The 13,452-nt window shown below is 39.4% G+C and overlaps 1 protein-coding gene across 1 annotated transcript in view; it reads left to right on the top strand.

Annotated features, from left to right (window-relative positions):
- Nucleotides 1-6,609: 6,609 nt before the first annotated feature.
- The window catches only part of pappa2 (pappalysin 2), a gene marked incomplete at its 5' end in the record, with an annotated part of 64,251 nt that continues 57,408 nt past the window's right edge, over nucleotides 6,610-13,452 (top strand). Inside the window, 2 exons of the mRNA XM_079451963.1 lie at nucleotides 6,610-7,483; nucleotides 9,873-10,935. Of these exons, the coding sequence (XP_079308089.1) occupies nucleotides 6,610-7,483; nucleotides 9,873-10,935 (1,937 nt within the window). The remainder of the gene's footprint in view (nucleotides 7,484-9,872; nucleotides 10,936-13,452) is intronic.

Genomic DNA, 13,452 nt, shown 5'->3' with positions numbered 1-13,452 from the left:
TAGTGGGTCGTTTGCCTTTGGTGTTCATTTACCCATTTAATCTCAACAATTTCCCAGCATGCACGTGTGTTTTCCACAACCGAGACCACATGGTTGTGTTCTGTGAGCATCATTTCTAAAGAAAAAAAAGAACGATCCTTAAAAATTGTGGAGATGTTTCAGCTTAAGCCAATAGGCCCTGGTTCAATTGGGATATTTAAGTACTTTTTGCAAACTTGCATTACAGAACAACATTACTTGCGTATTTTGAGACAAAACAATGGCACTGATGTATTTCCAAGCTGTTTTCACTTTAGACACCTCTTACAATTATTTGCGCATAGGACTAAGTCCTGTGGAAAACCAGCCCAATATGTAACGAAACTGAGTTGATAAAAAACCTCTCCCAAGTGCATTTATATAAATGAACAAAACTTGCCATAGGGATTTTTTATGGATTTTATGATGTACTTCAAATCTAAAAAAGTCAACATCAGTAGCCCACAGTCCTACTCCACACAACCTCATAGCAGATGAGAAGCACATTCAGCTCTCTATACCACCCACTGTGTGGTCACCTGCCTTCACGGTCCAAAATATCTTCTGTGATCATATAACTGCACCGCTCTCTGTCATCCGTATAGATTGACCCGAGCAAATGTCCCATCAGAGACTTTAAGATTTGTACAACCCACTACACAAACACGGACCACCGATGTAGGTCTAAAGCCGACGCTCTTTCAAGATTTCCACGTACAGTCCTGGAGAGAAATCCCTTTAATGTAAGTTTAATGTAAGTGAATGTATTTGTTCTGTTGAACAGAAAAGAAGATATTTTTTGGAAAGTTCTGTGGCACTTTTGGCTACCGGTGTAATTGTAGTCAGTGGTGGGCAAGATCTGTTTGGTTACAAGCATTCTTCCTTCTTTGAAGAAGTAAATGATGAGAGAAGTTTAGATTTTGGGTGAACTGTCACTTTAATTCTAATGTCGGTGGACAGTCATGACTGAAGTTTTTATTTTACACAGCAGGGGGAGTTATTAACATGAGAAACAAACAGATTCAGGCTTGGACTCTAAGGTAAGGTATAAACAGTTATTTGTTAGTAAAGCATTTTTTTATAATTGCCTTTTAGTTACAAAAACAATAACTGATTAATATAAACACACACAAATCACCAATAAATGAACACAGAGTTAAAATGTAACCTTTCACTTGCATTATATTGGAACTTAGCTTATATGTTCGTGTTTAATGTAGTTATTTGTTTATCAATGTTTCTTCAATGATGTCCCAGAAATGTCCAAATATAGTTCTTTGGGCTGAGAAAAAACTAAATGTATACACTTATAAACGTAGGGGTGAGTAAATGATGAGAATGTTCATTTTTGGGTGAACTATCCCTTTAATAAAGTATATTAATGTGTTTACTCGATGTACAACATATTCCTAGATACATCTCATATACGCTGGAAAAGTAGGAATCTTAGTTATTAGTGATTAAATAAAATATAACAGTTAAATTTGATGAATGTATGTTGTGATTACCTGTTATCCAAGAGCCATAATAATAAAGAAATTATGATATTGACGAAAAGAACTGACACACAAATTAAACTAAACTTTACAGACATTTGAAACACATTTGTCTAATTGGACAACATTAGACAATAAATAACAGTACCTGAAAGCCAATTCTACCTCACCGATACCTCACAGTATAGAGTTAATATAGGTTTGATTTAGTTTCATTCATATTTTAGCTTAGCTTCTTTTGTTTTGGTGTTAATTTTAGTTAAATTTGGTATATGTTTTTGTCATTTTATAATTCTTTGGTTTCTTTTTTTACGTTGCTATATAAGATTAAAACATTTTTATTTTAGTTCTAATACTTTTAGTGCTTTCAACTTTGTTCACTTTATTTTTGAGGCAGCATTTACATGTTTCTTTATTTAAGTTTGTCCATAAAATTTGGGGTCAGTATTTTATTTCATTTCAATGAAAATTCACGTTTCCAAACTTTTAATTTTAGTAAACGAAAATAATTTTGCCTGACAGATAAGCTGTGTACTCCAGTATTGTTCTTCTGGCAGAGCGGATCTTTTTTTCACATGCAGTGTAGTAATACAGCATTGCTCTTTCTCCCCGACCTGCTTCACTTCAAAGCCTCTGATACTTTTGTTGATTCAGATGTTCTTTATTAATCATTTAAAATCGGGTGTAATTAAGATCGGCTAACAAAAGAGTTTAGGCTCAAGGTCTGGATGAGTTGAATCCATTCACATTGGCCAGCTCTGTGTCTCAGTTACAAATGGGATAATTGTGGTTGCCATTTCAAACATTTATAAATCTCTAGTGCTTCTGTTATGGCTCTAAAGGAATAATAATAATAAACCCATTTTAAATGATAAAATATTTCAAATACATTGCAGATATTTTAGCCATTGGCCACCGTTAGTATGTATTTTGGAGAAAAAGTGATAAATTACACCAAAGGATGTGCCAATATTGTGCTATTATCATGCAGAATTCATGTCTCTGTTACTACAAAAAAGGGAAATTTGTTATTCTTTGGCTGAAGGGCTAGCATTGACTCATTTTGGTCTTTCTTATACTACATTGTTAGCAAATTAAACAATATACACTTAAAATGTACTTTTTGACACGGCAAGACATAAGGTACCAATCATTTGTTTGCGTTGACTATCCAAAAAACAACAACAAAGTAAAATCTTTTCAAAAGTTTGGCATTTTAATTCGATCAGATGCCTGTCTTTGATATTAATGGGCAACGCTGAAAATGAGTAACAAATACCAGCTGTCCACCTCCTGCCCGCCAACCCACACATACATGTATGCACACACACATACGCAGACAGCCATATGATGCAAGCATAAAAAACTGACATGAACTCACAGAAATGAGTTAAGATCAGATTAGCTTTTCAAGACAATAGAAAAAGGATACGCAGTCTGTGTATTGGACACCGTAGTTAATAGGAACATTGAAAAGGGGTTTGAAAGCCCATGGAGACGTATAGTTGAAGATGAACAGTGACCACTTTCTCTGGAAAGAAATGAGATTTCTTTTTGATGTAGGCCGTATTTAGAACATAAGGGGGAAATAAAGAAAAAATGCAGTCAGATGCTCACTGCGAATAATCCAGTCTTAAAGCCAAGCCAGCCATGACTAACTAGGAAATGACGTGATAGTTCACACAGTGCACACCTGTTTCCCTCACTGTATCTTTTCAAATATCTGTTCTGTGGAATGTTCTGTTCTTTCATTGCGGTCGGTTTTGTCTCCCAAGCAATGGAATAACAGTTTTGTCATTTATAGAAAATGTCACTTAAAAATGTCTATTGAGAATTCTTACGGTCTTTACATGATTTTCGTCTGATTTGACTTAAGGAGTCGCCTTTGGACTCCGAACTAGGATATTGTTAGATGTCCAGCATCAGGTTAGATTTTCCTATAGTGTTTTCTGGTCACTTGGAATTGGATTGGGGTAGGGCAGCCTCAAATGAAGGATAATCTCTTCGAGGTCCTTTGCAGGGGGTGAGGCCCGGGAGCGGCCATTCACTTTTTTTACACAGTTGCAGCTGTATCTCAAAGCACTTTATACACAAAAGCTGAATGTTTTGCAGGCAGATCCTCCGGCCGGTTGCGGAATTCTTACCTCCCACTGTTATGACCCTTTCTACCCCTAAAGGGGCCCCTGCCATAACTGCCAGTTACCCCAAGTCTGGGTTGTTTGCAAATTGAGCCTGACAAAAACAGTGAGGCGAAAAACTGCTGCGTTTCGGAAATTAAACGGCGGCATATCCAACTTTTCGACCATTACAGAGTAACCCAGTGCTGAGTTTTTAAGTTAGATGCTCTTTGGTCTCCAATTTACCGGTTTGCAAGTCACATCACTCTACATGCACCTGCGCCGCTGAAGGCTGTTTCAGGGCTATTATTCACTGTACACAACAGTAAAGGTACTCACACCACACATTAAAGTTTGACAGGCAAGCTCTGTTGTCCTGCACTGACCTGCTTGAACTCCAAGCTGAAACTGTGAATGCATAGATATTTTTGGAAGGAACTGTTGCACATTAGTATTTAAGTAGTTTAATGTGATTATACAATAGTGCTTCATGACTTTGTAGTACATTACACAAGCAGGATTGCATTAAAAATATAATACTTTGCAAAGAATTGGGCACATTAATACAAACTGTGTGTTTTTCTCTCAAATATAATCAAGAACATCATTTCAAATCATCTTTTATGGTCAGTTTATATATACTGTAGTCACTGGTCACTAAAATGATGGTAATTATAATGACAGTGGAAACCATTGAGGCTTTCCTAAACTGCACGTTTCCACAATGACTGGACCGGAGTCAAATGACTGTAACAAAACATTGATAAAAATCATGTTACTAATAGTATGATAGTATGTATTTTTGGGGGATTATTCCATAAACCACCCTGGTGTATTAAAACAACTTTCTAAAAGGATGGCTGAAAAAAGCAGATTTTTTTTCACTGTAAAAGTATTGCAGTCATATAGCATAGAGTTGTTTCAGTTAACTAAAATATTTGTTTTGTTTCTGTTCATTGTAATGAAATCTAATTTCGACCTAAGAATTATTGGAAAAACTTTACACAAAAATAAAATTGAAACATTGCGTCAAAAATAAAAGGAAATTATTTTAAAGCAATCAAATTTTAATAATAAACAAAAATAAAAACGAATTAATCTTATGTAGCAACCTAAAAAATAAACAAAACAATATTTAAAATGACAAAAGCATACAACAAAATTGCTAAAACTAAAATGTACATACAAACCAAAAATGTTAAAATAAATGCTCATTTAAAATATGAATAAATCTAAAAAATGCTAAATTAATATATATATAAAATATAATGTAATATAATATAATAACTTTGATAAAGCAGCCTATTGTACAGGTTTTTCTCAAGAACAAAAAAAACATTACAAACCTTTACCTAATTTTTTAACTTACCAGCTCTTTTTTATCAAAAAATAAACAATAGATTCCCAAACGTTTAAAATAACACAAAGAGCCTTAGCTACAGTGTATTCTTTTACTAAAAACGTGCTACACAAAACTGCTATTCAAACCAGTTTAGACACAAGTGTTTAGGTTTTAAGTATCTCCTAATCCATTGAAAATATAATTGCAACCTAAGATGTTGCAAACCTGACTGTGGCTTTTCCCTTTTACTCGTTTTTTACAAGTGGTCCAAATAAAAAAAAAACATTTAAAAACAATTCTTACAACAGTTGCATTGTTGCAAAGCCTCTGTACAGAAACACAGTGGGGCACAGACACCTGTGTGGGCATGGGAACTGGTTATAGTCCATCCTTTTTTATAGTGTTTACACATTTCTCACTTTTTCTACATCTGCCATGTTTAGCTACTTCCCTCTTCACATGTCAGACAGATGTGCGTCTCCTCTGCCTTGCAGCACAGAAGTATGTGTAGCAGCTACATGTCAATAGAAATTAGGGGCTGGGTTGGACCTAGGTGAAGTTTTCTTTCCTAGTGGCTGAGTTAGGGGTTGGGTTTGTGATGTCAGGCTGGAGGAAACCGATAAAACGTTTAGCGCGCTAGTTTGATCTTCAGCAAATCTGTTGTGGAGAGCGCGGCTGGGAATATAGACGCGCGGCGCGCAAGAGGAGTTTCTGCACCATCCGAACGTGATCCAAAGAGTCTTTTTCATTGGGAACAACCTGCACACATCAGATCATCGACCGTCAAGAGCAGAGGATAAATCCATCAGCACAAAAAGAACAATTTACGTCCAGTACCTTCTTGGATATCAATGCACATTTTAAGAGCAATAAAATTCTTTTCAGGGTACTTTCACAGCGCCATGTTATCCGAATCACACCACTGTTCAATTAAAAATCGGCTTGACTTTAATTATTAAAGCTTTTACGCAGGATTAACAGCAACCGCAGACGCTTGGAGGCGATCCGTTGCGCACCGGTGAAAGGTGGCGAAACCTTAAATAACCTTTATCCAGCGTTACATCTTGGCAAGGCGGAGATTTATCCAGTGAATCTTACACTAAACAGACAACAAGCGATGTAAGTCTGGACACAACAGTATTTCTGAATCAACGCTGCTTTATTGGACCAAAATGGGGATACATTATTCCGCGCGTAAATGACCACAACGAGTGAAGTACAATTAGGCTTTGCTTCCTTCATTGTGGACGATGTCCGAAGCGCACTAAAAGGGAATTTTGAAATTCAAAACGTTCTTTTTGGACCCGAGGACAGAAAGTAAATGCATTATTTGGGACATTCAATAGCACATAAATCGTAAGGGAGGTACCTGATTATATCCACTTGAATGCACTGAAACGAAGACCTAAACGAGAACTGCTTCAGATGAATTGATGAAAACATCTAATGTGTATGCTATGCAACTACATTGCATGTAAAAACATTTTATACACCCCGTTATTAGAAGACATCCCGACCTATATCTGAAATCGTAAACAAGTCCTTCAAACAGACCAACAAATAAGCAAAATTCTATTCTTTAAAAACTGAAGTAACGGTACCACTAACGTCATACTAGGGGCTTCCCGTGAATAAAATGATGTTTTGGAGACTACTGGCTGTTGTCCTCGCAGTATATCACACATGCGCTCAGTCGGATCACGCGCAGAGGTATAAGCGGACGCTGGCGCAGAGAGCGGACAGAGCGCTGGCTGCTGCGGCCAGAGAGCAGTGCGGCTCCATCAGCCGCAGCAGACCCCCGCGCTCCGCGACGCAACATTACCCCCTAGCGGCTGTGCTCGGGCGGTACACCCGCCTGGTCGACCTGCACGCGAGGACAACTGATGGAGCGAGGTCCTGTTCGAATGGATGCAGCTCCAATGGCACAATTGCTGCTGAAGTGCGCGATGACCCAAGCTGGGATACAAATGAAAAGGACAAATATGATAAACAACAAAGGAAGAAAGACAAACAGCCATTCTCAGAAACCAACAAGGCACAGGGTTTCAACTTAAAAGTCATTAAGTCTAACAAGCTCTTTAGAACAATACCAAACAGACAGAGGAAGGAAACGCACGTGCCATCTGTGCAGTGGGAGCAGAAGGGTGGTGATATGATGGACAGCTCCTCCTCAATGAGAAGGGTTGCACGCAGCCTTACAGACATGCAGAATAAACCCGGAAAAGTCCCAGAGGGCAAGAAGCACGTCCGTTTTCCTCGCAGTGATTACTCTGCAGAAAGTGAGGAGTTCTCTGGGGAGCGGGAGGGGCTGCAGAGCGCCCCCGGAGACCTTTGGAGGGCTGATGCGCAGGACGTCCAAGCAAAGTGGATGACGGCCCTGTATTTCAGCGGTCAGGCGGAGCGACGGAAGGTCAACCCTGCGTTTGCCATAGATCTGCCACGCTCCAGGTTCACTCTAGAGCTGTGGGTGAAGCCGGAGGGGGGACAAAATAATCCTGCCATCATAGCAGGTGGGTGTGTCTGTTCCCAGATGTTATTCTCTTACACAAACTGTCATGCTTGTGCTTTTGGGAAGATGCAGGCTTCTTTTCTTGTGAGAGTTCCCGAAATAGTTTTTCTAAGAAGTGGAAGACAAGCTTGTTACTTGTAATTGGTTATTACTTAAAACAGCTGTAAATACTTAAAGAACGTCATTCATAATTAGCAGAATATAAATAAAAAAATGTTGGACGTTGTAAGAGGCACACAGACCAAAAATTCCACTCATATGACTATGTGAAGTTACATTTATTCAGCACCCTTTGCTTCAGTTCATGTAGCGTGCACATTCATTAAGTTGTGTCCTCTGTTTGAAGACATCAGATGATGGTTAGGTGAAAGAGATGGAGGGTGGAGATTTGGAGGGAAAATTGGCCATCACATGCTCCGGGTGTCCGGCCTGTTGTATGAAATAACTGTTTTAGTTCATGTGCGGGTCTGCGTTTGTGAGGTTTGATTCACGAGCTACGTGTTCTGGACGTCGCATTCACGCTGACAGCTGTCTGCCATCCGCCTCAGTTGTTTGATATACTCCAAACATTTTTAAAGCAAGAAGTTGGCCGAGTGTTTTGACATTCAAATGGTATGCAGTCACAGTTGAATGCTTTTAATTAAATTATATGGTTAACTACAGGCAGATAAGGTTGTTCTACTAACCGGTGCTGACAGTTAATATTTTCTTTAAGGACAGCTCAATTTTGAAAATTATGTCATTATTTACTCAGCCTCTTGTCATTTCAAACATGTATGACTTTCTTTTATCTTCAGAACACAAAAGAAGATATTTCGAAGAATGTTGGTAACCAAACAACAGTTGCAGCCATTGGCTTGCATTGTACTGTATAGACACAAAACCAATGCAAGTCAACAATGAGAACCACCCTTGTTCGGTTACCAAAGTCGTACAGGTTTGAAATGACTATTGACAGAATTTCCTCTCAATGAAGAATCCCTTCAATGCACCTGTTATCATTTTAGAAATAAGTAATAATTCAGCATCCTAATGTAAACTCAGGAACATCACAGAAGGTGCTGGATCCCACAGGGAATCATGCATTATCGGGTAAATGTGAAAATGATTATATCTGGACATGCTTCTGAGACCTGTTCCCAGCAAGAAGAACAAAGCCCAAAGATCTTCGCTTGTAACCTGCATGAGGCTTTCCTCTGCCATGGATGACAAAAAGCATGCATTCAGAAGTAGTGCTCATAGTGTGCGAATAGTCTTCATCTGTTTTTGACACCAACACTTAGACTGATGAGTCCATGAGTCATCGATCAGACCTCAGAGAGAACCTACTTAGAGAATCTATCCTGTGATCTTAAAATCATCCACCACTTGGATAAAATCAGTGTAGTAAAATCTTATAAACCACTTAAATAAATCAGGGCGTCAACCATCCAGAGGCAAACGTTGTTAAGATGTGTTATTTCACGTCATCAGTGCTAAAATCGAGTGACTCGATGATCATTGGCTCCAGCTTCTTCTGAGGTCAAAAGCTTTCTCGTAACATTCAGTGGACGAATCTATTGTTATAAAGCCAGTTTGCAAAAGTCTCACGCTCTGCCAATTGAGCATTCAAAGGTTTTACTGGAAATGATCACTTCGCTTACTTTTTTCAGTAACTAAGCAGAGTGATACTAAGCAGAATGTCTCAACATTCTCTCTCTCTCTCACACACACGACTTATCATATCAAAGCTATCAATCAAACAAGGTTACCGAGAACGTTTTTCTTTAGTACTGTCCATCTTGAGCCAAACTCAGCACTCAAGCTCGGGGGCACTATTATTAGGAGCTTTTATTTAGTTGGATAGACGTTATGAAAACAGTAAGATAAGAAATTAGGCTCTTAAAATGCAGTATCATCCAAGTGGATGGAGCTCTGGATAGGTTTATCTTCAAATGCATGACTTCAGGGTCGATACATGCAAAAATTAACAGCCATCGTTGCATAACAAGTCTACATGCTCACAGGCACACATCTGCAGGGGCTGAGGCTCTTCCATTGAATTAAATTTCAGTGTGGTCCACGGCCCTCAGGATATTTAGTTTAAAACTACCCATCTTTCGTTCTCTGGTATTGAGGGAATAATGCATCGGAGTGTGTATGTAATGCATGCATATGCGTGTTGGGAGGGTGAAGGGGTTCCCCGACCTCTCCCTGTCCTTCAACTGTAACATCTGGCTGCCAGATGTGACTCCTTACAAACATAGCATGGGAATATCGGTGTATTTGTTGAATGGAAATTACTTAAACCTTTAAACTCTTTAGATAATGGAATACCAGTTACTCAATCTTGACACTTGATGAATTGCCATTTCGGTTAATTTGACGCCTTTGTTTGTTGTCTTATTCAGGGGTGTTTGACAACTGTTCGTATCCCTTGAGCGACAAAGGCTGGTCTGTCGGTATCCGGACCGTTGACCCTACGGGAAGAAAAGATGGCCGGTTTTTCTTTTCCCTTCGCACGGACCGGGCACTCCAGTCTACTACTGTCACAGCACATCAACGCTACCAGCCGAACAGCTGGACTCACATGGTGGCAAGTTATGACGGCCACAAGATGACGCTGTACATAGACGGCTCCAAGGTCGGCGAGAGCAGTCAGCAGTCAGGCGACCTGTACAGTTCTTACATGAAGACCTGTCGTCTGTTCCTGTTGAGCGGCGACCAATCTGATCGCGAACATGGTTTCCGCGGGCACCTAGGAGGCGTTGCTCTATGGGGTTATGCACGTTCTCAAGAGGAGCTTCTTAAAAGCCATCGCCACAGTGCAGAGAGACAAGCCGCGATCCTGGACCACTGGGCGGATTTCTCAGAGGTCAAGCATCAATGGGTGCCTTACAAAGACCGTCACAACCCAGTCATTGAAGCACTTCCAATTCCAGAGCCAATACTTGTGTCTCCATTCCAGCCCCCCCCTTGTGGCGTGACCGTGTGCGACAACAAAGAGATAGCCCTCAGTTACAACCAGCACTGGCAGCTGCAGGCGGAGAAGCACCTGCGTTACCGCATCGTGAATATCTGTAAGGATGACGGGACTGACCCCACAGTCTCTCAGGAACAGATCCAGCTCCAACATCTGGCTCTGGAACAGGCCTTCCATCCCTACAACATCACTTTGGAGCTCAGCATCCACACCGTCTACAACACCTCCCTGCAACGACGCTTCATTCTCAGCAACTGCCACATTGCCAAGGTGGGAAACCGCCGCTGCGATCCGGAGTGTGACCATCCTCTCACCGGCCACGATGGGGGAGACTGTTTGCGTATGGGGCCCTGCTACAACTGGAAGAGGAGGGATGGAGTCTGTAACCCAGAGTGCAATAGCATTTACTATGATTATGATGATGGTGATTGCTGCGACCCTGCAGTCACTGATGTTGCAAAGACCTGCTTTGATCCCGAGTCTCCTCAGAGGTGAGCTTGTGGTTTAGTGTTGTTTCACTTTGAAAGCTGAATTTATCTCAGGAAGGATATACTCAATAATTTTACTTGGTTGTGAAAGAGAACTTCCCTTTAAAGTTAGAAGTTTGGCTAAGTGTAAAGATAGATTTGTAAACAGGGTTGTGCGTCCTTCTTAAATAGGAAGCTAGCCAGGTTAGTTATCTGATTGTGAGATTGGTAATAGAAAGCCAGCCGGGTTAGTTTTCTGCACTTGCTCCTACCGAACTTTGTTAATAAAACATTTGAATTGAGAATGTGTTTTAGACTCGTCCTATAATAAAACAGTTTGTTCTATAATGAATTGAAACAAGTTATAAACCAAAGATGTTCTTGAGGGCTTTGAATTACATTTCAGTAAATGTCTCTTTATCATTTAAATTCAAACTCCAATTCAAAAGCATATTAGATGTGGCCAATTCAATTCAAATTGTAACTCATGAATTGGAAGGGACGCCATATTTAATTGAACAATTTTGCCCAACATGATTTATAGTGCCTTAAAGAACAATTTTGGCTGAAAGGTTTATTAAGGTTAAACTAATTTGAGCTTTAAAATCTGTAAAATCATTCTGCTTTACAAAAGGTTGAAAAGGGTTCTTGAAAATGTAAGAAAGAAATGTTTCTTATAAGAACTGTTGAGTGAACATTTCTTTGGGAAAAAAGAGTCAACCATGTTGATGCTGTAAGTTTATATCTAAGTTTTGCTTGGTTATATACAACACTCTTAAAAATATAGATACTTAAAGGTTTTTTTTCAGCGATGCTGAACGACCAAATCTTCTTTAAAGAACCATCTCTTTCTTACCTTTTTATGGTCTGAAGAAACCTTTTTGCCGCAAAGAGCATCTTGTGAAACAGAAATGTTCTAGGTTCTTTATGGAACCATTTAGACAAAATAGGTAATTTTATGGCATCGCGAAGCAGGTGCCACAGTCACTCATTACATCAGTACATCAACCACCGTGCATGTATATTTCTACTTCGTAGATGCGTCCTGACCAAGCAAAATCGTCAGGCCTCGAGGGCAAGAAACACGTGAAAATTATTTTGTCCCTCGCTGAGTTTCTGTACTTGTTTTGTGTTCAAGAAACTGACGAAAGTTATGCGCTTGTTAAATGTTCTCACAGCAGCACACCGGGAAAAAGGAAACCAAAGTGTCTTATTGTGAAATAGTGTTCACTTTTTATTTCCCTGATTGTCGGAGCTCTCTCTATTACTCAACATGCATACAAATTGGCCTTCTGGAACTGCTTTAAAAGGCATGCAAAACTTGGATACAGAACTGAGCCAAAGTATACACTCAATGTTTCTAAACAACAAAACCAGAGGCCTCGACTCATGGTGAAAGACAAGATGATTTTGCTCCTGTACAGATCGTGCGATGGCTTGCCACAGTGGGTCTCAATTTTCTGATGGCACATAAACTTTGATGCAGAAATTTGATTTATACAAAATAAAAGACAAAATGAATATGCACAGTGAGTGCAAAGACGTACACTTTTACTCTGGATGCGAATAATTGAGAATAACCGGTTGAAAGGAACACGATCTTAGGGTAACACTCCCTTGCACTTAAATAATACTGAGACGTGACATTTGTACATTTCCACTGATGCCAGTCTCATCGTGCAACAGGCCAACCAGTTGTAGTCATTTTACGGTTGCTTAAGAATGAGTTGCCCTTAAAAGTGTCAACTTTGTTTTTGAAGAGTTCATGCTGAGAATAACAGGGCCCCAATGATACAATTGGATGATGGTATGAAAAACACTTTTTTTGGTAGTTTTGCACTGGGACAGTTTGAAAAAGAACAACAGCAAGTTTTTAGCCAAGCCCCACAAGCAAACTGTTTCTTTCTGTTCACGTCTGAGTGACAATGAGAAAGAAGGAAGAAAAAAAGAGTAGAGTGGTTTATTGTAAAACTTTGTGTCAAGGTTGGAGGATAATAGATCAACTGAACACCCTTGAATGACATAAAAACTGTTTCCACCGAAGCCAACAGTTTGTAGTAGTGGTGATCTAAAGTAGCATACTGTCCTTGGCATACCATATTAAAAAAGCATTCCAAAGCCACTAAATAGCCCAAAAGCATACTCTACTGTCATTCAGTATACTTGGGGTGTACAAAACTACATATTTTTCTAAATCCTCTAGGCGGTTGGTTTACTGAATGACTTCTCACCTAATCTGTTTTAAGGAAGTGATACGCAATTTGCTGCAATTTGGGTTGTGTTTTTATGGGCCGTTTATTTAAGACGCATTCTTATGTCCAAACACAGCTAGAGGGAGCGCAGGGGTCTTGTTGTCAAACGTAATGTGTGTAATTTCTGCTAAATAAGCAGAATTAAATAGGAAACCAAAGTGAATAATGATTGTTTCTAAGTGTTCCCTCCTGCTATTAGTTAGACAAACCAGAACAATCTCATTGCAATTCATAAATTTTTTAGGAGGTGGCTATTCGTACAATTTTACGGCATAAAATCAATATTGAA

The sequence above is a fragment of the Barbatula barbatula genome (assembly GCF_947034865.1).
Source record: "Barbatula barbatula genome assembly, chromosome: 3".
NCBI classification, from domain to species: domain Eukaryota; kingdom Metazoa; phylum Chordata; class Actinopteri; order Cypriniformes; family Nemacheilidae; genus Barbatula; species Barbatula barbatula.
Note: the sequence above shows the minus strand (reverse complement) of the source record. Positions and strands in the feature narration are given on the sequence as shown.